The sequence below is a fragment of the Diabrotica undecimpunctata genome, chromosome 1, assembly GCF_040954645.1.
Source record: "Diabrotica undecimpunctata isolate CICGRU chromosome 1, icDiaUnde3, whole genome shotgun sequence".
NCBI lineage: Eukaryota > Metazoa > Arthropoda > Insecta > Coleoptera > Chrysomelidae > Diabrotica > Diabrotica undecimpunctata.
The window spans coordinates 174185350-174208350 of NC_092803.1; the positions used below are offsets into that span (position 1 = coordinate 174185350).

The following is a 23001-nucleotide window of genomic DNA, read 5'->3' on the forward strand; positions in this document are numbered from 1 at the left end:
GTTCATTTAAATAATAAGTTCATATATGAAAATCGCACCGTTAAATAAATTACTAATTCTGTAGGGCTGCGACAATAAAAGATTGTAATGTAAACCCAGAATGATAAGTAAAAGCCAATATTTATCCGACGATTAATATTATTTTTACTACAACCACTATTCCAAAAACGCTTTTCTGCATATTTTATCATCACAATTGAAATATGACATTAGTGTGCCGGAAAGTGACATTTTTGTGCCAGAAAGTTTTTTCTGCACAGTTCCATATAGCATTATAATACAATAAAAATAAAAATCTTAAATATTTTTACAAAATAATGGTTTATATTTGAGGTTTGTGGAAAAACTTAGTATTCAGGGCATCAGCTAATTAAATAAATAATGTTGGTTGGTTGCCTAGGAACGTATAGTTAGTCTGAAACGAAACAAAAATGATATACAGTCCATCCGCTGAATGTTTGCACAAGTATGACATTGTTCACGAATTATTTTTTATATTACTTCTCTGTCCTACTCACAGAAATTAAAATGATAAACTTAAGCCGCTTGTCTATACATAACAGCATACATCGAACAAAGACAGCCATAGGGCGATGGTCGGTGATTGATTCACCTATAGGCAATAATTGTAACTTTTGTTTTGACAGCGTTTGTAGTGTGTTTATAAATTATTTTCGGGTCATTTAAATATTCAATCCTTTTTCGTACTTTGAATATACATATTGTTTAACAAACAGTTGTTATAACGACCAACCGTTACCTTCGTTTTCGATTTATTAGGGTAAGAATTTATTTATTAGCTAATGACGAATAATATAATATTTAATATACCTTCTAAATTGACATTTAGTTATGTAAATAAGGCTAAAACTATATCAACGGAGTGATATGAAATATTTTTTAAGGGTTTTTATTTTTAGAGTATGCCTGGTAAATCATTAAATTCTCAAGCGCAACATCTTGTGTTAAATGTGTGGAGTATTTCGAATTAGAAAAAATGAACGGAGAGCTTAACCTACATGTTTTGGTTTATTTCCTATAATACGAATGATGACAATGTGTAAAGATCCAGCGGATCTACTGTATATGATTTTTTTTTAGAATAATATATGGAACAGTACAAAAAAAAACTTTCTGGCACAGAAATGTCACTTTCCGGCACACGAATGTTATATTTCAATTATTGTGCGAAAACATCAAGTTTATTTTGGAAAATATTTATTTTTTTAATCATTTTTAAAATAAGTTAGCACTAAAATAGGTAGCGATAGTTGTGGAACTGAAAATACTCCACCAGAACTGGCAGAACAAATCAATTCGTTATCGTTAAACTTATTACCTTTAATTTCAAGAGAAAAATACGAATTTAGGAGATCTTGATTTTTAACAAAAAGTGCGGTTGTAGAAAAGGTATTCGCTGTGTGCAAGTTCTTGGATGGGATACGAGAAATGATCGTGCGCATGCAGCGGTGAAATCTTGCAACTTTGTTAGCATATTTCATAAGTAGTTATTGAAGAAAGTGGGATTTCGCAACTGGTGTGTTATTAACTACAAAAATACAACAAACAATAATAAATTTAAGTTCTATCGGCTTTCAACTTCTAAGCACAAATTAATCAAACGAGAAAAGTGGATTTATATCATAATAAAGCAGAAGTAAGTAACATAACCCAAATTCTGCATTCTTACGCTCGATTTGTTTGACGTGAACATTAAATTAAAGTTCACTTTATGTGTAAATTTCAATAATATAAAGTCAATTTAAAGTGTAAATTTCAATATTAATCATGTTGGTTCAAGTGTGTTCAATTTAGTCTAAAATGAAGATTAGCTTTAACTTTTAACAAGTGTACTTTAGGTTGTTATTATGAAATCGGGCGTTAATGCCGCTCCAAAATATTGTTATGATATGCAATTATTATTTGTATTTTACAGTGGATATGACAGTTGGTTGAAAAGGTATTTTATGATTTATTTTCTGGAATTCAGGTTTTATTATTGCATCCATATTAATAGTAATACTGCAATTTAATAATTAATTTAATTTAATACATACAATGTCTACCTTTTAATAACCTCAACCTTAAATGTCAAATAATGAAATCTAAACGTAAAAAATATACTTATGAATTTTTACCGTTAAAAATTAATTCAAAATTTTTCCAAGTTAATTATTGATATGTATTACAATAATTATTGTATTAAATAAACAAGTTTAAGCCACTTTATTTGCAGCTAATATAAGACCAAAATATTAATAGTGCTAACACCTTCGCTGATTTATGCCACTAGATGTCGCTCTTAGGAACTTGCACATAGCGAATTGTGGAGATAGGTAATTTTTCACTTGTTTGAATTGCAACACCCGCTTGCGCTTGTACCGAAAATTTTCAAACTCCTGAGAAATTAGTACATTTCTGCAATTTCACAGTTTCTCAGTATACTATAATAGTAATTCTTAATAAATCTTTGTTTTAATTATCTCTGTTTTGTTAGTTACAGCGTTAAACATTTGTTACCTAGCTTCTTTTTCGTGTTGTTGTGCACTGGTACTAGTCTCGGCGTTGGATGAAGATTGAGAGGGATCGGCAGCAGCAATGTCCTCCATATTTCCTACTATCATAGGTATGGCTATGTCATCCATCTACAAATAAATATTTTTTGTCAATTAAATCATACACATCTAATTTCGATTTTTTGAAAATTGTCAGCTATCAAATTTTTTTTGCGCCTACACTTTACTTCATAAATCGTGGCATATACAAATCTTGCGTGAATACATACTATTTGTATGAATTTGCAAGATCTAACTAACCCATTCTAGGGCACAAAATTCTTACCTTGCACTGCATGAGAATAGTATGCCTTTCACTTTTCTTCCCTTCGATTTTTCCTTCCAAAGAAACCACCGCTTTTTGAGCAGCTTGTATTTCTTTCGCCACAGCACCTACTTCTCTGCTAGCTTTACCTACTTCGTTAGCGGCAGCTTCGACTTCTTGTTTCTTGTTTAATTTAGTCGCCTTTAACTGTTCTACTTGTTGAAGATCTTTGTCTATTTCGTCCCTATGTTTAACCTCTTGCTTCTTACAAGTTTCCAATTTTTCTTCTTCGTCATTTACTGTGCGTTCCCAGCGACTGACGTTATCTATAAAAACAAAAACATACGTATTAAATATAAAAATGCCAAAAGCAGCTATTGAGTATATTTAATATTTTACTACCAACCAAAAGTAAAGTTTTAGCAGTTTTTTGCTTCCGATTCCAAGAAAATTAAAAAATACATGTATTCGTGAACTATAAACATACATATTATATTGTGTATTATAAACAATCGTGTATCTGGCCTCCGAATCCGAAACGAACTCTTCTTAAAAACACTGTAGTTTATAAGAACGTAAAACGCAGCAGTTTACATTAAAGTATTACTTAGGAGCCACATCACTACCTATCCAAAATGATAACAAACTCAACAAACAGTCTGACACAGTCGAACAGGGGTACAAGTACACTTGTATCTCTTCTCTTTCAAGCCCTACTCATAGTTAGCTTGGTAGCTAAGTAACTTACCGTTAGAAAGCAGCATCTGTTAGATTTATCGCTTAGATCTCTTTACCGCCAAATAGAATGAAAGATTTCCAGTTCAGCGATGTAGTTTTCTCAATATTTACAAAAATGTAACTTATACCCCTTTACCTCTAGGGCCCTCAATTGGTGTTTTAATTACTTGTTATGTAAGAAATAGCTAGCCTTTTTAAGGCCTGCTAAACCAACTGAAACACATCAATAGTCCATAGCCAAGATGGACTTAGCAGAGGATTCTTCACCTGCGACGGTCGAAGCCCTCTGCAGAGCGTACGAAAACACAAGGGTGGTTCGACCCCTTTCTCCAACGGAACGCAATCGGTGTGACGTTTGTTCTGTTGTGGAACTAACGGCAACCACTATTTTGTTTAGTTCTACTACTGCGTCTTTTGGTGAACCCCACGTCTCAGTGTTTCGTGAAAACAGTCCCCTGGTAAGCTTTTTTGTTTACTATCTAAGAGTTTTAATGACGAAAATTTGTTTAAAATAATTGATAATCTAGTATGTAGCCACAGCTGTCTCTTTAATCTGATATGTTTAGTACCAATTTTCCAAAGTATTATGTCAACCTAAAATATCGGTTGTGATAATTAATTAGCAAAGTAATATTTTTGTTTTTTATATTTTATTATGACTGACTTTGGTGTCATAAAATTAGAGTCTTAAAAATACTGTCAAATTAAACTTAAAAATAATTGTTTTTGTCCATAACAACATACCCCTGGATGGCTACAACAGTCCCCTGTCACTGGTTTGCATAAAATTGTCCATAACTCAAAAAAAAAGAGGAAAATGTGTGGATTTTTATAAAGATATATATTTAATTTACTATTGCCTTCATTTTATTAACAAACATTCCCAACATTTAATAAAATTTGCTTAGGACAATTTTCTATAGAAAATTTCCAAATAGCAGAGAGACATCCATATATAGTAATAAAACTAATAACAGTGACTTACTTTGTGTATCTCTGCTTCTTTCGAAATCCAGATTACTCGTAATCCTATTGATTTGTTTCTCAAATTCCAATCTTTTCTTCTTTCTCTCTTCTTGTGCCCTCAATTCTCTATCTTCATACTGTCTAATATTTTTAACGCCGATTTCACGGCAAAAATCTGAAAATACGACATCTTCGACGCTGTTCATCTTCAATTTGATTTCCTCAATTTGCTGTTCGCGAGTTTGCATACTCTTCTCGATAGCTTCAATTTGAGGACCATATTTCTTCATCTCTTCATTTAGACGAGTAAGTTCTCTTTCTACGAGGTTTATTTGCTTTTTCTAAAACAAAAATAAAATTACTCAAATTAATATTACAATAAAACATTATCAATAAGGATTTCGTTCAGAGAGATGTATTATATAAGCATTTTTTAATTCCATATAAATACAATATTTAATTTAGTAAATTATTGTTGCTAGATATGCGGAGTTCAAGGTTTCGTAGCCACAGCTCTTAAGATATGGACATTAGTGAGAAACTAATGTGAACTAATATCATTATGAGATAGTCTTAGTACATGTTCATGTCTTTATCAATTATCAGGCCTCACAATAAATCGAAAACTTGTAGCATTTTATTCCACTCCGTATATTTAAAATTTCGAACGAGAAAGCAAAATCGATGTTTATTTATATAGCCCGCTTAAGATCCAACGTCGAAGAATATTGCGTTTGGATTATACCGTTCAATGAAAACAGGTGATAGAGGAACATTTCTTTTTACTTTTCGTTTAGATGTCGAGAAAATGAACACTGGGAACAGTTTACAAAATGGATGGAAAGCGACTTTCCATCCATTTCTTTCCATCCATTACTTTCTACGGTACACAAAAACAAATATGGAGATTCATAAGAAGCCAACGGAAAGAAATGGCAGAATTGAAGGAATACAATAACATACCAACGAACGAATGGGAAAGATACCTGACTGAACTGTTAATAGCACGCCACCAGGACCAGAAGGAATAACCAACGAGCTTTTAAAACACTGAGGAGAAAGTATAACCCTAGAGATGAAAAAAATTATACAAAAACTAATATTGCTCTGCAAGATACCAGACGCATGGAGAAACAGCATAATGATACCAATGTACAAGAAAGGAGATACTTAAAGAAGACTCCAACAATTATAGAGGTATAAATTTACTGAACACCGCACTTAGGCTTACCACAAAAGTTCTAACCAACAAAATCAATAAACTAACAACTTTATCAGATAAACAACAAGGATTCAGATCCGGAAGATCCTGCGTAGAAGCCGTATTTGTACTTTTGTACTAAGACAAATCACAGAAAAGGCTATCGAGTACAATAAACCAGCATATATATGTTTTGTAGACCTAACAAAGGCTTTCGATCGCATCCAAGTCGAAGACGTCTTACATCTACTGTATAAAATAAACACTCAATATTATACAAGCCATCGAAAACATCTACTTCCATAATCGAATACAGGCAAAGATAAATGCAAAACTAACACATTGTATACCAGTACAAAGCGGAGTCAGACAAGGTGACTCGTTAAGCCCACTTCTCTTTAATATAATAATGGACGAAATAATAAAAGCAGTATGTAAAGTCGTGGTTACAGAATGGGGAACAAAGAAATCCAAATATTATGTTATGCAGACGACGCCGCATTAATCGCCAAGACAGAAGACGAGCTCCAAAGATTAACACACAATATCTTTAACATCTTCAATACAACAGCCAAGAAATACAATATCATAAGATCAGCAGAAAAAACTAAATGTATGACAAAATCTAAATACCCACTACGATGTAAAATTGAAATTGATGGGAAAATAATAAAGCAGGAAGCAAGGTTTAGATATCTGAAAATAGATGTAACTAGTTACGGAGATGTTGAAGAAGAAGTACGACAACAAAGCTTAAAAGCAAGACAAACACCCAAGACAAGACACAAAAACAAGAATCTATAAAGCAGCAATTATACCTATATTAACATACACAGCGGAGACAAGACCTGTCACAGCTAAAACGAGACGACTACTGGAAACACTGGAAACAACAGAGATGAAAATACTTCGACGAATATCAGTGAAAAGTCTATTGGATAGAGAGAGAAGCGAAAACATAAGAATAGCATGCAATATAGAAGACATAAATGGATGGGCGACAAAACGGAAACAGGAGTGGAACGGACACATCACTAGAATGACAGAGGATTGTACAAATAGCACGAGATAAGTCTCCAAATGGACGAAGAAGTATTGGCAGACCAAGAAAAAGATGGTGCGATAATTTAAACAATTTAGGAGGCTAATATTGAAAAAGAAACAGGCCTTAAAGCCTACATACAAGAAGGAAGAACAATTTCGTTCGTCCGTCAGAAATAGAAGAAGTGGAATTAGAAGTTTTAGTGCTTTTATTTTTGAGGGAGCTATTGTTTTCTTAATTTCTAGGTTATCTCTTGTTATTAAGATGGTGAAACATATCGAGCTGACACAGTATCCCTCTTCAATGGTTTTCTATGGTAGCTTTAGTCTGGAACCTCTGCAAAGCAGGTTTTCCTTTTAGTTGTTATTAAATGGACCCATATAGACTACGATCAAAGTGTATGGTCAAAACAACCATAATTTACCTTGTCATTTTTATTATTTTTGTACACTGCTAAAGAAGATTAACATAAGCTGAAGTTTTCTTAATGTATCCTATAACCAGTGAAGCGTTACAAAAATCTATCAGTGTAACAGGTAAGTTTTGCTTATGGACAAAGTACGGCTAGATTGAATGATTGGATACTAATCAAGACCATTACGTTGGTTTCATTTACCATAAAGTTTTCGATAAGGTTAAACATGGTAAACTGAAGGAATTCTCAGAAACAAAAACCTGGACGAGCGAGATACAAGATTAATATCAAACCTCGACTACAATCAGCGAGCTGCAGTAAAAATTGGGCGTGAAATAGCCGAAGAAATTCAAGTTATGAGGGAAGTTAGAGTAACAGTAGTTTGTTTAAAAATACTTACAGTACTATCCATGTCGGTTTTATTATATCTCAAACGAGTTTCAAGTCCTCTGATCTGTGAGTCAACAGTATTTAATTCTGACTCTTTACGAGATTTTTTCATAGCTTCTCTAAGCTCTTCCGTTAGTTTTTCCTAAAAAAAAACAAATTTATTAAATTTTACATAGTAAAAAATTTGTATCTTCGCACCCAAATATTCTATATTTTTATAAGAATTTATTATTGTTACGTTTTTCTGTGAGATTAAGTAAATCACAACGTATTTTAACTAACTTTATTTAACTACAAAAAGTCACTCAATTACAAATATCACAAATTCTAATTACATTAATAATTATTGCTTACAATTCGCACTGATATCGCTTACAAGACAATTCGCCAATGCAGTAGAACCTCTCTAAGTCCAACTTCGATAAGTCTCAAAGCAAAACTAGAAAAAATGTTTTGTTCCCCTCCCTTCAAGCCCCAAAACCTCCAATTCTCGAAATCTCAACCCTCCATTAGTATAAACAATCAGTGAGTCCCTGTAAGCAATGTTTTATTTTACAAACTTTACAACTCATTATTTCAAAGTTATAACATACCTAGTTTGACGAAAAATAAGTTAACGATAATAATTTGCCGACAATATAAATACACCATTGTATCTTAGGAAAAATTTGGGAGTGTACAATAAATAGGATTACCACTTAAAGAATTTATGACTGACGTTAACACGTGCTTGCTTGCTTCGTGTCAGGTATTTAATTTTATTATTTTTGATCTCATTTGAACTTAAAGCAAGTCATTTGTTCTCGATTGATAAATTGTCAGAAGTAGTTTGATTCTACCGCAATACACAATTTGTACAACAGTTTACAAATAAAATTTGTTAAAACATGACTGCTATGAAACGTAAACTTAAAACTTTTTTATGAGGAATCCAAATCTGCAATAAAAAATGGGGGTTTCCACTCAAGATTTTACAGTTGCCCCCCTACCCGCTCTAGAGGGTGTGGCTGGGGGTTGTATTTGGCGTCATTTGATAGATTTCTGGAAAATATTGAATACATGTTATTCAGTTTTTTTGATCCGATATTATATTCGACCATCCCGCTTCTTTCAAGCACTTGTACGTTAATGGAAAATATTCTTTTCATTTATATTTAGATCAAATGCAGCGGCTTCCCCTTTCAAATCTATAGCTTTTTCACTTAATACCCTTCTATTGCGGCTTATTATGGCAACATTATCAGCATATGCGCATATTTGAGTGGATCTTGTATTAATACAGCCGTTCATATCTAGTTTTCTGATAATAGCTAATGGAAGATATATATACCGATATGGCAAGTTTTCAACTACCGTATGCGTTATTCAGTATGTGGAACAAAGATAAAACTTAATTGTTTGAATACAAGTGAGACACAATCCACGCATGTTGGAGTAGCGAGTCTAACTTTTAAACAGTGTTGCAAAATTTCTGTTACATCATTACTTCTAAAATATTAGTCAGATACATGAGTGTAACATAATATTTAAATCCACTACAGTTCATTGTAGAATGAAAATTAATATTGCCCCGACAAAACTTACATGAAGTAATCATGTAACTATTATTTTTTAAACGATTATATCATTACTTGATTAATAAACAAAGAACACTGAATTGAGAAATTGATATTTGACAACAGCGTGAGTTAAATAAATAACTCACTTCAGTAGACAGACAGGTAGTATAAACGGTGTACCCCCTCTACGAGTGCATGATTTCTCCTCAAAAGAATAGGCGGTGCTTATCTATACAGCAGGTTTATGGTCTATCTATTTGATTTTTAGCTGTGGTGGTGGAAGGTTGAAAACAAATAATTAACATGCCAAGAGTACATTTTCGAGAAGAAAAGATTCAAATGGTGAAATGGTATTATAGGAACCATTCTATTGTACAAATAATACAGTTATTTATTGCTGCATTTCAAAACCGCCCAATTCCGACAGAGAAAAGAGTAGGATCAATTATTAAAAACTTTTTGAAAATTTCGGTTGCATAAATACCTGTATAAAATGTCGTCCAACGGATTAATCACGAACGAAACAAATCTCTGTTGAACGCGAAATGCAAGTTTGTTAAAACTGCTGAAGAAACGCCTTGTTCGAGTAGACAAATTGCGGACGAAATTGACCTAAAGGAGAACTGTAAGGAATATTTTAAAACGAAATGGATACAATTGCTATAAAGTGCAAACCACCCAATATCTTTTTCCAGGCGATCGAATCGAAATCGAATGAGAACAATAATTTTTTAAAAAATGTTTTGTTTTCCGATGAATCTTCATTCACAATCCATAAACCTCATAATCTATCTGTCGTCCGGTATTGGTCTAGGGAAAATAAACATTTGAGTATTGCTGTGAAAACACAATACCCAAAAAAATTAAATGTGTGGACTTGACTTTATAACGATAATATAATTGGTCCATTTTTTATTACGGGAAATTTGAATGGACGTAAGTATCTAGATTTATTACGCAATCAGATTATTCCAGCAGTTCGAAATCTTGCGGTCAACTTCGATGCTGTCTGGTTCCAACAGGATGGTTGCCAAGCACATAATGCAATCCAAGTTGCAAATTATTTGGAACAAACATTCCCTTGACGATTAATTTCTACACGAGGAACAATAAAATGGCCACTTAGATCACCAGATTTAACACCTTTGGATTTTTATTTCTGGGGAATGCTAAAATAAAAATTATATCGGCATGAATTCGAACGAGCCACCAATTTAGCAGAATTGCAAGAAAAAATTGTTCAACTCTGTAGTCGGGTACAGCCAAATCAGCTGAATGCAATAAGACTTGCTTTAGTTGATAGATTCGGATTTTATTTAGCGTAAAATGGTGGCTTGTTCGATCATTTAATTGGTTAGAGATTTTTTTACAAATGCCTTTAATTTTAATTTAATTATTTAGAATAATTTTTTACTTGTTTTTTTTTTATAAAAATAATATTTATGTTTTGTTAATGTTAAGTTAATTATTGTTTTATTCCCAAGCTACCACATCTAAAAATCTACAAGCATTGCATTTAAAACTCGAAAATAAATGTTCGAGTTTTTCTTAAGGTTTACCGACGGAAAGTTGGCGACGAAATAATTTTATGCAAAGAACTACACACTCCTCGTCAGTTTGTGATAATTACTGAATGCCGGATAGCCGGATGTATCTTGGCGCTTGGCGTTTTAGCACTGTGAAGAAAGGCGTTTTTTTAAATTTCAGAACTCGTCAGGGGAATAATGCGTTGTTGCCACACATCAATGACAGCAGTAGTAGTGAGGAGACAGAGTTAATTGTAAAATTGTTTAATTCCATTAGAAAAAGAAAAAATATAGGTTATCAAACGTAAGGTCCTTCCAGTACACGAAACTGTGTCAAAAACGATTGCGACGTTGCCTATATGAACAGAAAGTCGGATAAAATAAAATAAATTTAGAACAAAAATAAATATCGGCTAATTAATATAATAGCATAAATTGAAAAGACAGGACCAATAGAAGTAATTTCCCTCCTATTAAACATGATTAATCGTTGATTCCAAAAACTATTAGAATTTATGATATTGATTTCTGATCAAGTTAATTAGATTTTAATATCATAAAAAGAAATAAAAGTTTTCTTACATAAAAGAGGAACAATTAATATTACCTTCTGAGCTTTCAACTGAGCCATGTGCTTTTCATCCCATCTCTTAGCTTTTCTTGCCAGGTCCAAACTACCTCCAGAGATAATACCTGACTTTTGATAGTAAGTTCCGTCCAAAGCGACGGCATCTAATCTTCCTCCTAGCTCATAAGCCACTTTCATAGCATCTTCTGGCGTTTCGCAAACGAGTGCGTTATTAGTCGCGAACATTACGGCTTTGGCTATTGCTTGAGGTTCGAATTGAAGGACATCATAGATTAACTTAACTCCTATTAAAAACAAAAAGAAAAAATTAAAATGTAATAATGTATGTGTGGTATATTGACAGAGAAATCTATGGTTTCATTCGCCTAATCATATTTTAAAATAAAAATTATTTCTAAAAACAGGATAAATAAAATAAAAAATCAACATTATACAATTGGTAAACTACATTCTTTTTTTGTTATTTGAATGGAATATCAAATGGTATTGTTAATTACCTTTGGGCTCAGTTATATTCCTCAATCTTTCTTTGATTGGTTTAGTTTGAAGATAGTCCAAGGGAAGGAAAGTTTCGGGTTCCAACATTTGCTCCTTGAGATATTTAATACATTGTCTACCAGTATGTTCGGTGTCAACAACGATGGCGTCCATATACTTTCCCAAATTCTTTGTAATAGCTACATTGTAACGCTTGTGAATGGGGTGGCACATGTTTATCATTCGATCGTACTGAAATATTTCATATATATTAAATAGATTCATTAGTAAAACGTAAATACATTAAAAATACAAGTATTACTAAAAATCTTGAAACTTTTTTAAACAGCGAACGCGAATTGTAGTAAAGTCTTGCAAGGTGTGCGAAATTACGGATTTTCGCCCCGAGTTAATTGATTACTCTAATCAGCGAGACGAACTGAACGTCGATGTTTTATCTGTAAGATATGATTTATGCTAAGGATTAGTATTGACGGTTATTCAGACTTGCACCAGCCACTGTTTAATTGCCACTATTTACTTGAGGCGGTGAAAAGTGGTGTGACTTTTTTTTTTTAATATTTAGTTATGGTCATATCTGCATTCTCCATAGTCAAATCTACTTGCTTGAATGGTGGTGTAACACATAGCTCTAACAAATTTAAAGTTGCTGTAGCAGCTGAGGTAAACTTGGTACAACTCTTAGTAAGTTCATGGAAGAGATTTTTAAATGTAAATAGACCTATGGATACTAATTTTTTTACTGTTATCTATATAACTTAGATATTGCTTTTGGTTACAGAGATTGACCTCCAGGATGTAGGACGGTGAGGCTGTATCAGATGAAACTTTTAAATAAAAATGTAAATAAAAATGAAAAAAAGAAGAGATTGGCGGACTCTGGCCGTGATGATACTTCAAAGAAAACTAAAAAAACAAAAACATGAAAATAAAAAGGAAAAAAAGAAGAGACTAAAGAGTATTTAATAATAGTGACTGCTCATGCATAAAAAAGTATTGATAAACTATCTTAAGAGCTAAGAAAACAAGCTTTTGACTCTTTTTGGTACTATGGCTCTATCAGAGTCCATAATTCTTGTGTGTGTGATCTCATCAAACAGTTCTTGTCACAAGTTAGACCTCCAAAAAATCAGTCGGTGCTCCTAAATCAATATCAAACAAATTTTATATCCATGCTCTAGGACAATCTGTTAATGATCGTAAAAAATTCTTTATTGAAACATTCAAAACATCAGATGGACGTGAGAGGGCCATTAAGCAACTTAAAATGGGAGAGCTCGTTGGACCTGATAAGACGAATTTACAGATGGAAAATAAAACAATTTAACAGATGAAGAATAATACGAGTGTACAAATAGAAGAATTGACAGTTGACATGACAGCTGATGGCATTGCTGCCATCTTGTGAAGTCAGAGTGAGAGTGGAGGTGTTCCAACGACGCATACTCCGCTCGCCTCTCTTTAACCAATGCCGTCAAAAAGAGTATTTTTAAAAACTGCACAATGAAATATCATCACACTTGACGTTGGCTGTAAGCAAGGAAAATGCAAATCAAGTTTGAGCATGTGTGCGCGTCAATGAATAAAAAAAAACTCTTCTTCTCAGAGTTGTGAAGAAAGGGCACAATTGCATATAAGCATAAAATAGTTAATTAATGGATAAATGGTTATATAAAATGGAATTTGATAAAATTTGATTTTATGTATGTTTAAACTTTTGAGTTAATTCAAAAAAGAAAGAATTCGGTTTGTTTAATAAAATATGTATAAGTAAAACATTTATGCTTATATTAAGCACACTCATTTTTAAAAACATCAAATCAAAGTAGCAACTATTCCACAAATAAATTAACAGTCTAAATGAAGAAATATCAATAATATTACCACTCCAGGGTAGTTACTCTTGAATCTTTCCACAATTTCCTGTTTTTTCTTCCTCCTGGAATCTTCGTGCTTATCTGTTCTAGCGTCACCAAGTTGTTCAGCTACATCCTCTAATTGCTTTTGAATTTCATGAACTCTGTCCTTAGAAAATCCAACATCAGATTGTAAATCTTCTCGCAGTTGCTTCTGATCTTGCAAAGCTTGTTCACTGGATCTAAAATAAAAGTAATTATTATTATTATTATATATATATATATATATACACGGGTATTTAGGCGCCACGCCCTTCCGGTAGGGATCTATGGAGGAGTATCACCGAGCCGCAAGCCCTTATCTCTTGCCGTACTGCTCCACCATAGGCCGATCAGACACCAACATATTCTAGTCTGAGCCGTAGATTCATCTGGAATTTTAAACTGCTGCGTTAGCCTTTTTTATTTTTCTGTATACCGAGCTGGGGCTCGAACTCACATCCACTGAACCATTCGACAGTGAAGCGAATGAGAATCGGCCGCCTAGCCCGCTTGGCTATCTGACCGACATTTTTAATATTATTATTATTATCATATACAAAATTATCAGTCAAATTCAAATCGAGATTAAGTCAATTTTTAGGTTAGTGGCCTCAGCGGTTTTTTTTTTCGATTATCTCGGAAATTGATCCGCTGATTGAAGGATTTCAATTGAAATGTACCTTGACCGTGAATGAAAACTGTTTATATTAATGTAAGGATAATGTATTTGTTTATTACAAAACATTTACATACCTTATATGTTCTGCCAACTTTTCTATTCTCTTTTCCATCTCCTCTTTTTCGTGTAGTTTCTGCCTGTGTTTGTTCTCAGCATCTGTTCTACTTCTAGATACATTATCCAAGCGATCCTGTTCAGCCTTTTGTTCTCTGTTGACAGAATCTAACTCCTGCATGTATCGTGCTGATCGCTTAGCAGCTTCTTCTTTTAACCTGTGGTATTGTCTTACCTAAAAAGTTCAAAAGCAACATATTTTTGGGTAAAAAAATCAATTTATTACAAAAAAGATAAAATATTCTGTTTAGATACAATATTAAAAAAAAAATGAAAAAATAAACAAAATTAATTGCAAAATATTAGGAAAGTATTAAATAAAAATAAAATATGAAAATTACTAAAATAGTTGATGTGAGATGATCAAGAAAAATATTTAATTGAGGAAGTTATTAATTGAATTTAATAATACCTGAGCATCTTCCAAATGCACATCTCTTCCTTGACTCTGTGATTCGCCAGCTATTTGAGTCTCATATTCATCTTTCTTTTTCTCCACAGTTGCTAATTCATCCTCCAATTTTTTAATGTCATTCATATGAGCATCGTGAGCTTTTCTAGCTTGATCCAATGTCTTAATAGCACCGTCCAACTTTTTCTGCATATGAGTTACTCTTTCTTTGGCCTTAATGAACTGAGGCTTCTTTTTCGATATTTCTACTTCTACTTCTCTTATATCCTGTTCGACCTTCGCAAATTCTCTGGTGTGCTTTCCATGTTCTTTCTTCTTTTCTTTGAGAAAGTCTTCATGTTTCGCTTTCTTCTTTTCGATTTTATCAACTTCTTTTTGTTTGGACTTGAGATCTTGTTCGAGGTTTTTCATTTCTCTTTCATTGTGAAATAAGCGGAAAAGCTGATGGTCAACCAGTTTGTCGTTCTAAAACAAAAAAAAATGGTTTAGTAGGCGGTGCTTTAGACTAGCGCGAATCTTTATATTAATCAATAAAATTGATGTTTTTACTACTCTCTTTACAATTTCATAATATTTTCAATCAAATTTCTATTCAGCAGCAATTTTTGTAGGTGTATTTTTTTTAACCTTTTTTCATGCTTTATCGAATTCGTTAGTAAGATCTTTTCAAAACATGTAAGATCTTTTTAAAACATTTCAAAAATCAAAATAACAAATTATGGTCAGTTTTGACATTTTTTTACCTAACTTTACTGGTAACCAAAGGGACTATTCCTCTGTGACTGTACAAAATATGAAAATGTTTTGCTAATAACCCTTTTTATCAAAAATCCAACATTGTATTTATATTTATATGAAATTATGAAAATATAAATAAATATCATTTGATAGCAAATTTTAATTATTATATAAACTAAATAAGATGTATTAAAATAAGTTAAATTAAAAAATATTTTTAAAATTTAAATAATAAATTTAAAGTAAATAAAGTAATTTTATTATTTATTTACTTTTTATATTTTAAACAAATTCAATAAAAATATTGTTTACTCCTAACGCCACCTGTTAACGTATTAACAAAGCATACCTACGTTGTTTACTTATGATAAACCTGTCAAATTCAGACCATAATATATTAATAATAAAATATAAATAAATATTATTTGATAGTAAATATAATTAAGGAGTCAGGGGGAAAAACAATCTGAATCTGAGAGGAAAAATCAAAATAAGACAAAAAAATATTTTATTTGCGAAACATCAAACAAAAAATTGAGTGTGGAAGCATAGACCATGTACTTCCCCAGTACCTTCAAGCTTCTGCGTCACAAAATGTTTCTTCCTCCCTAACTTCCCTCCTGTTCAGTACCTTGTAAATCAGCGTAGAACTTTCTAGAGTTTACGTTTTCCAAATATTTGGTCAAGTGGAGAAGATCTTGTAGCTTTGACCGGAAGTAGGCCGTTGTACAAAGATTCGAGATGATTGTGGCTAGTAACTTCCAGAGTTGTGATATTATGAGCTTTCCTTAAATTTCTTGTCGGGTTTCTATTTTTCCTGATTTCCAACACTCTAATAGGTCTCGTAGGCATTGGGCATTTCTTGGGATACTTGTTGGAGAACTGCTTAGTCCAATTCAGAAATTTCATATCTTTCCCACAGTCCACCACTTGGAACGGTTTCGGTTTCACTCTGCTGTTGCGGAGGACTTCTCTCCAATCAATCATGCGGAGTTTCCGTATAACTTTGTCATTAATTAAACGCATGTCCTGGTCGCACTCTAGATAGGAATGTCCTCTAATGGGAAAAATTACTTCCACAAACTCCTTCTTCCGTCCTTCTTCTGAACTAGGTAATGAAGGAACCGAAAAACTGTGTAATTTTTATTCTGCCCTCCACAAGAGTCGCAAAATATTATCAAATTTTGAAATTGAGATAGCAGTACGTTATACACAAAGTGATGAATCATCAAACATACATTGTCAGCCCTCTTTTTTGCTACCGATTCGTCATAAGTATAGAAAACAGAGGTAGAATCAGCCAATACATGTACATTCAATATTATAAAGTTAAGTTGCCGTTTAGAGTAGAGATCGTTTGAGGTCACATTAGGGGTTGGTAAAATTGTTTGGCAGTCTATGGTTATGGTTTCGGTATCGACTGCTTTTGACGACAATTTTCGATATTTTCTTTTCACAGAATAAAATTTTTCACTTCTCGCAAGATGAAGTTGTTTCTCGTTGTCTTTTTCTTGTAATTTCTCCAAGATTTGGGTTTTATATTCATCACAGCAGGCATCTAATTTCTACAAAAGAGTAGATATTTCCGCTTGTATAGTGTCACAGTAGCTACAGGTGTCTTTCCTAGGAAAACCGAATGCAATATTAAACTTTTTTTCAAAAATTTCGCGAAACTTAACGATCATTTATTATCGGAATTTTTTTAAGTACATAGTATGTAACTTAGTTATGTTGAGTTCTTCAGGGAGATAAATTGTCTTACTTTTTTTCCGGGATAAATGCGATTTTCTTCCTTTAAAGGAACCAATAAATTTTGTCACTTTGACGATAGTATCTTCAGAAATTTTGGTACAGTGCCAGTTGAGGCCAGAGATTCTCGAATTCTTTGCACTCTGAAAGCAGAAATTCCATGAATGGATAAGAATGCTTTGAAACATACTTGCACATCACAAAAGTCTCCATCAGGGCCACTCCTAACATGATAGAGATAAGAAGCAAGATTAGGTATCTCTGTACCCACTTTAATTCGTCGACGAATAACTGGCAGAACGGTTATCAGACCACCTAAATACCGATTCTGATCGTCGTCGTTAGTAAGTTCATTGACTTAAGTCAAAAATGCGTCGCCTTTCGTCTTCATTAACGTTCCCAAAACAACGAAAACGGTGGTACTTGCAATCTGGCCCTACCTCATGAGTGGTGGCTCCCAGAAGTTTCATAGCGTCACGAACACGGCATGTTTCTCTTCTTTTTTTTAGCAGCAGTCCCCACATCTATAACACTACAATCGCTACCACTACTTTCCATTTTAATCAGTAATGTACTCACTACTTTACTATTGTTCAAATACAATCAACTGGCAAACTAGAACACACCAACGAAGTCGCTAAACTAAGAAACAGAATCACAGAAATGCTGCACCCGACCCGACCTGTTGATACAGAGAGGGGGCGACTTCGGATCCTGACGGTTATTCCCTCGCAGTGCGCGGACTATGATGGTTCTTTCCCAGTACACAGTTTCATTTAACATTTGTAATAAAAGGACTGCAAATTCTGTTCCGTTTTACTCCGTACCATCCGAAAGTAATATGTATTCATTACTGGAAAACTTCGAAAATCTCGACCAAAAGTGGACAATGATTGTTTTTCCACCTGGCTCCTCAATTATTTTATAAACTCAATAATATGTTTAAAAACAATAAATTGTATTTATATGGAATTATGTTAAAACGAGAATTACTATAAAGATTTAAAAAGATCATTCAATGTTGTTATTAATTGGATGACATTTAGGAAAGTTAAATTTTGAAAATCGTTACGATACGAATCGACTCTTTTAGTGACAGATATTCCTTTAATTTTTTACTTTTCATATAATGTCTATATTTTGTTAGTTACTTTTCATCCAGTTGTTAATTTACACCTGCTTAGAGAAAATATGTGACGACTAGAAACGAATTGATCGAGAGTAGTAAACCGATGTCGAGAACCGCTATTCTATGATGCTACCCGTGCAACGCCGTTTTATAGCGCTCGTTTCGTGATACTCGCCTCGGCAGTTCACTATAGAAAAAACAGTAAAATACAACGCCCGTATAGAAGCTTTGATTTAACAAAAACATTTCAAATATACGGTTAGTTTTAAAAAAATATCTTAATAATTACGCAAAAATGTGTAGAGAATCGGCGAACTCTCGTGGTGGTTGTCCAAAAATCGCTATTAACCCAAATTTTGATTGAAAACGTCTTCTGTATTAGCTGATAGTGGACCATAGTGGGTGTATTAAATGACAGTATGCAAAGAATTATTCTAATTGAAGATTTATAAATAAAAAAAAATAATCGGTGTTATGCCGCGGTTGCTCACATCGAAGCAAAGAATGAATCCACAAGGAAAATAAAATGTAGCCTGTAGCTGGCTGTATACCATAAATCACAAAAGCTTTGTTTTAAAAATTATTTATATAAGGTATATATAATTATAAAGACCCTTTTGGGCTACATCACACAACGTTTTCGGACTAACAAGTCCATCATCAGTGCAGTTACCAGGAATAAGTATTACCACTTTAATGAAGACAAGTGTAAAGATTAAATTTTGACTAAGGTTAAAACAATGTGGTTGAATACTTACCAGGTATACGTGAATCAAGCTATTAAATATGTGGGCAAAAACCCTTTAATTGTTTTTTTATTTAACATCCCAATATATTTACAATCTTTAATATAATTACAATATTATACGAAATGACTTTTTAGGACGGATGTATGAACATCTGTTTCAAGTTACATTGACTGTTTTGTTCATACATGCGCCCATTTTCATACAAATGTCATTTTAATCAGTTGCTACCTATAGAGCGTTTCACGTTAAGAAAATAACATTGCGGAGATAGAGCCATGTATTTCTTATGGACGATAGAAGCGCAGCGATGCCACGATGAACGAACACAAGCACGATTCAAGGTTGTATATAATTTGTATTTTCGTTTTCACAGACATGAATTATTAAATTAATGTTTTTTAACGTAATTGACCAAAAGTGCCCATTCGAAACAAGAGATGAAAAGTAGGGAAAATGATTTTATTTAAATAAATAGTATTTACAAAAGATAATTTTATTTTATCTTATTTTAATTATAGTAACGACAGTTTATTTGTTTTTCGGTAAAAATATCATATACCATGAATCATAGAAATCAGTAGAAAATATTGCTTAGAAAGGTTTAAAAGCAAATAAACGGACCGCTTGGAATGCATATATCTAATTACTAATTGCAACTTAAAATAATACGGTGTACGTATGTCAGCGATTTTATGTCGTTCTCTGAGACTACATAATGATAATAAGGCTTTGTGGTTCTTCAGTTGTTATTCTGACTTTACAGTTAAATGTTAATTGAAAATGGAAATTCGAAAAATATATCGACTATCTAGTAAACCGCATGCCTGAGAGTTTTGGCAACACTGATCTCTATAAGATTAATGTTATTTTCTTAATGTGGAACGCTGTATAGGGCCCATATACAGACTACCTCTGTTTATACAGTATATATGTTTAAAACTTGTAACATCATACGAACTTATCAGCAAATATGTAATAAACAACAAAAATTTAATATCATTTAAAAGGTTTTTACCCACATATTTAGTGGCTTCATTCATGTATACTTGGCAAGTATTCAATCACATTGCTTTAACAGCCAAAATTTAATCTTTATATTTGTCTTCATTAAAGTAGTAATACTTATTCCAGGTAACTGCACTGTTGATGGATTTATTAGTCCAAAAACATTGATGTAGCAAAAAATCCCTGGGTCCAAATAAAAATCTTTTTTCAAAGAATTATTGGTTTGCCACGTTTTCGTCACAATACGAAGAACGTTTTCAGCAGTGTCATAACCGAAGATGAAACCTGGTTCCACCATTGTATTATCAAGTCCAAAGAACAGTCCAAACAATGAGTAGACAAACATTCTCAACCACTGAAGAAGAACAAAACAAGTGATTTTTCTGCATAATATAACATCTAAGATTATCTGTTTTCAAATCTCAAAAAGTGGCTTTAAGATAATACTAGATTTTTAGGATTTCTTTTTTAAGGAGGGAGGCCAGGGAAAAGATCGGAGAATGCTAGTGACCTTCGATATTAGTAGCAGAAGTTACATGAGACAAGGGATCAATTTGGACCCAGACCCAAAAATTTTAGAAAACATACAGGTATATGTAGAGCTAAACATTCTAAAATTCTAAATTAAAATTTAATACAATGTACAAAGTGTCCATAGCAATTTAATAAAAACTTACCAAATCGTCTTTTAGTCGAGCATATTTATCTGCCTCTTCTTTTTCCAATCTGGCTTCTTTTTTCTCGGCATTGATACCTTTTTTCTTCTGATATGCACAATTGATTTCTTCTTGAGCCTTCTGCATTTCCTGTTGAAGTCGAGAATATTCTTCTTTTAAGGATCCTGATCTATAATGTCAGAAATATGATTTAGTTTAATTCAATCAAATTCAAGTGAATGTGTATGGTAATGATAAATATCAGGTGATAATAAGTAAATATTTATCAAAATAAAATGTACCTACACACTATGTCTACCTCATAGACACTTATAGTACTATGTTTTAAATATGACTTACCCACTAATTTCTTCAAAAAGGGCAGTCATTTCTTTTGGATTTTTCATTGCCACTGATTCAACAGCACCTTGAAATACTAGGAAATTCTTGGCTTTAACATTAATCTTTAATTTCTCCAATTCGCCAAGGTATTCATTAGAAGAAACGACCTAAAACAAGTTTAGTTAAAAATAAAAGACAATTCTTTCATATAAATACAAGACAAATACTGGGACCAATGTCATCATTATAAAGCATATATATCTCTATAAGTATATATCCCTATTATGTCTCCCATAACTTTTTCTAACGCCAGGTTGAATAGGCACAATAGCGGATCAACCTGGTATAGCCCTGTGTTAGTTTTAAATCGTTCTGGGCGATTTGTACTCACACTTTCCATTCTACTTTCCTCATTGTCATTTTAATAGATAGACTTTGACTTCAAAGTCACGAGTAAGTTCAAAAAGTGACTGAAATGATTCAGGATGTTGTAGCAACAGTGCCAGTCCTCGTAATGTTCCTATTAATGGTAGCATCACATAGTGTCAAAACAAGTCTCAAATACTGCGTGACAGTGCTGAATACTGTTAATAGGTTTTTAATGTGTGTGCAGGCCTAAACAACATTAAAATGGCTTTAATAACATTGTTCTGATTTGCACTTTTCATAAAAAATAAATATTAATTTAAAAAAATAACAGTATATGTTTTAAACTTACATTTCCATCAACCCTATATTCTGAAGACGAACCCAGGACAGACCTTTGGAATGCTATTTCTCTGCCATCGTCAACGATAAACATTGCTGTTACTGAAGCACTGCAAAACATTTATTTAATTATTGTGTGTATTTAAATTCTCACACCATACAGAAATATTGCATACTGATAGTTACATAAATCTTTTACGGATTAATATACTTATTAACAGTGGCGTGCAGTGATATTTTTGGAAGGGGAAGCGATTCAATCAGGGTATAAAAAATATTTTCTTACGAGGGTCGAGATCAAAATATATACCTAGTTAATAGGTATATACCTAATATATTATTACCAGTCAACTTATAAGGACTAAAAACAAAAACTATAAAAAATTGCCTGTAAAAAAGATGGTTTCTTTAAACTTAAAAAGAATAGTTCTTTTTAAAATTGTTTTTATACTTAAGGTCTATTGTTTAATGCACTCTTTTTCAATGGATAATAGAGCTAACTTGGAAAGTCTGTCTTCACTTGTTAAATTTCTTTCAAAAATTTTTAATTCGTTTTAATACTGAAAAACAGCACTTCTGGCTGGGATGGTTAGTACTAATTCACACAACTTGACCACTTCAAACAGGGACCAGTACTGTTTAAAAAATTTAACAGATTCCTGGGTATTTCTATATCATTAATGTCAGCTGTTTCATAAACGACCCTTAACTGAGAATATAAAGCTGGGATATCAAAAAAGTTTCCATAATTTAATCGTATTGAATTAAATGCCTTTGTGGGAAATTTTGATGAATTGTTAGAAAAATTAAAATTGCACAATTCTACAAATTTTAATTCGTTAAAATTTTGAAAGCAACGATTCATTTGTTGTAGAATATTATTAAAAATTTTGACATATAATCGTTGACAGGAGGTCTCTATGTCAACGACATAATTAATCTTCATTTTTTTTTCTTTCAGGTTCTAACCCCATATTTTCAGGTTTATCCCAAAATATTTTTAAACTGTTTACGTTTTTTAATTGTCGTATTTCGAAAGTCATCAATTTCTTATACAAAATGCTATTTGACTTCGTCT

At 32.6% G+C, this 23001-nt stretch overlaps 1 protein-coding gene across 1 annotated transcript in view; it reads right to left on the bottom strand.

Moving 5' to 3' along the window:
* Positions 1 to 23001, bottom strand: part of SMC1 (structural maintenance of chromosomes 1) — a 35843-nt gene that overhangs the window by 8613 nt on the left and 4229 nt on the right. The window contains exons 3-14 of the mRNA XM_072520598.1: positions 21934 to 22033; positions 21234 to 21382; positions 20895 to 21063; positions 14848 to 15312; positions 14396 to 14610; positions 13629 to 13842; positions 11744 to 11975; positions 11265 to 11530; positions 7583 to 7714; positions 4544 to 4865; positions 2842 to 3146; positions 2521 to 2645 (exon numbers count right to left, since the gene is read on the bottom strand). Coding sequence (XP_072376699.1) covers positions 2521 to 2645; positions 2842 to 3146; positions 4544 to 4865; positions 7583 to 7714; positions 11265 to 11530; positions 11744 to 11975; positions 13629 to 13842; positions 14396 to 14610; positions 14848 to 15312; positions 20895 to 21063; positions 21234 to 21382; positions 21934 to 22033 — 2694 coding nt within the window. The remainder of the gene's footprint in view (positions 1 to 2520; positions 2646 to 2841; positions 3147 to 4543; positions 4866 to 7582; positions 7715 to 11264; positions 11531 to 11743; positions 11976 to 13628; positions 13843 to 14395; positions 14611 to 14847; positions 15313 to 20894; positions 21064 to 21233; positions 21383 to 21933; positions 22034 to 23001) is intronic.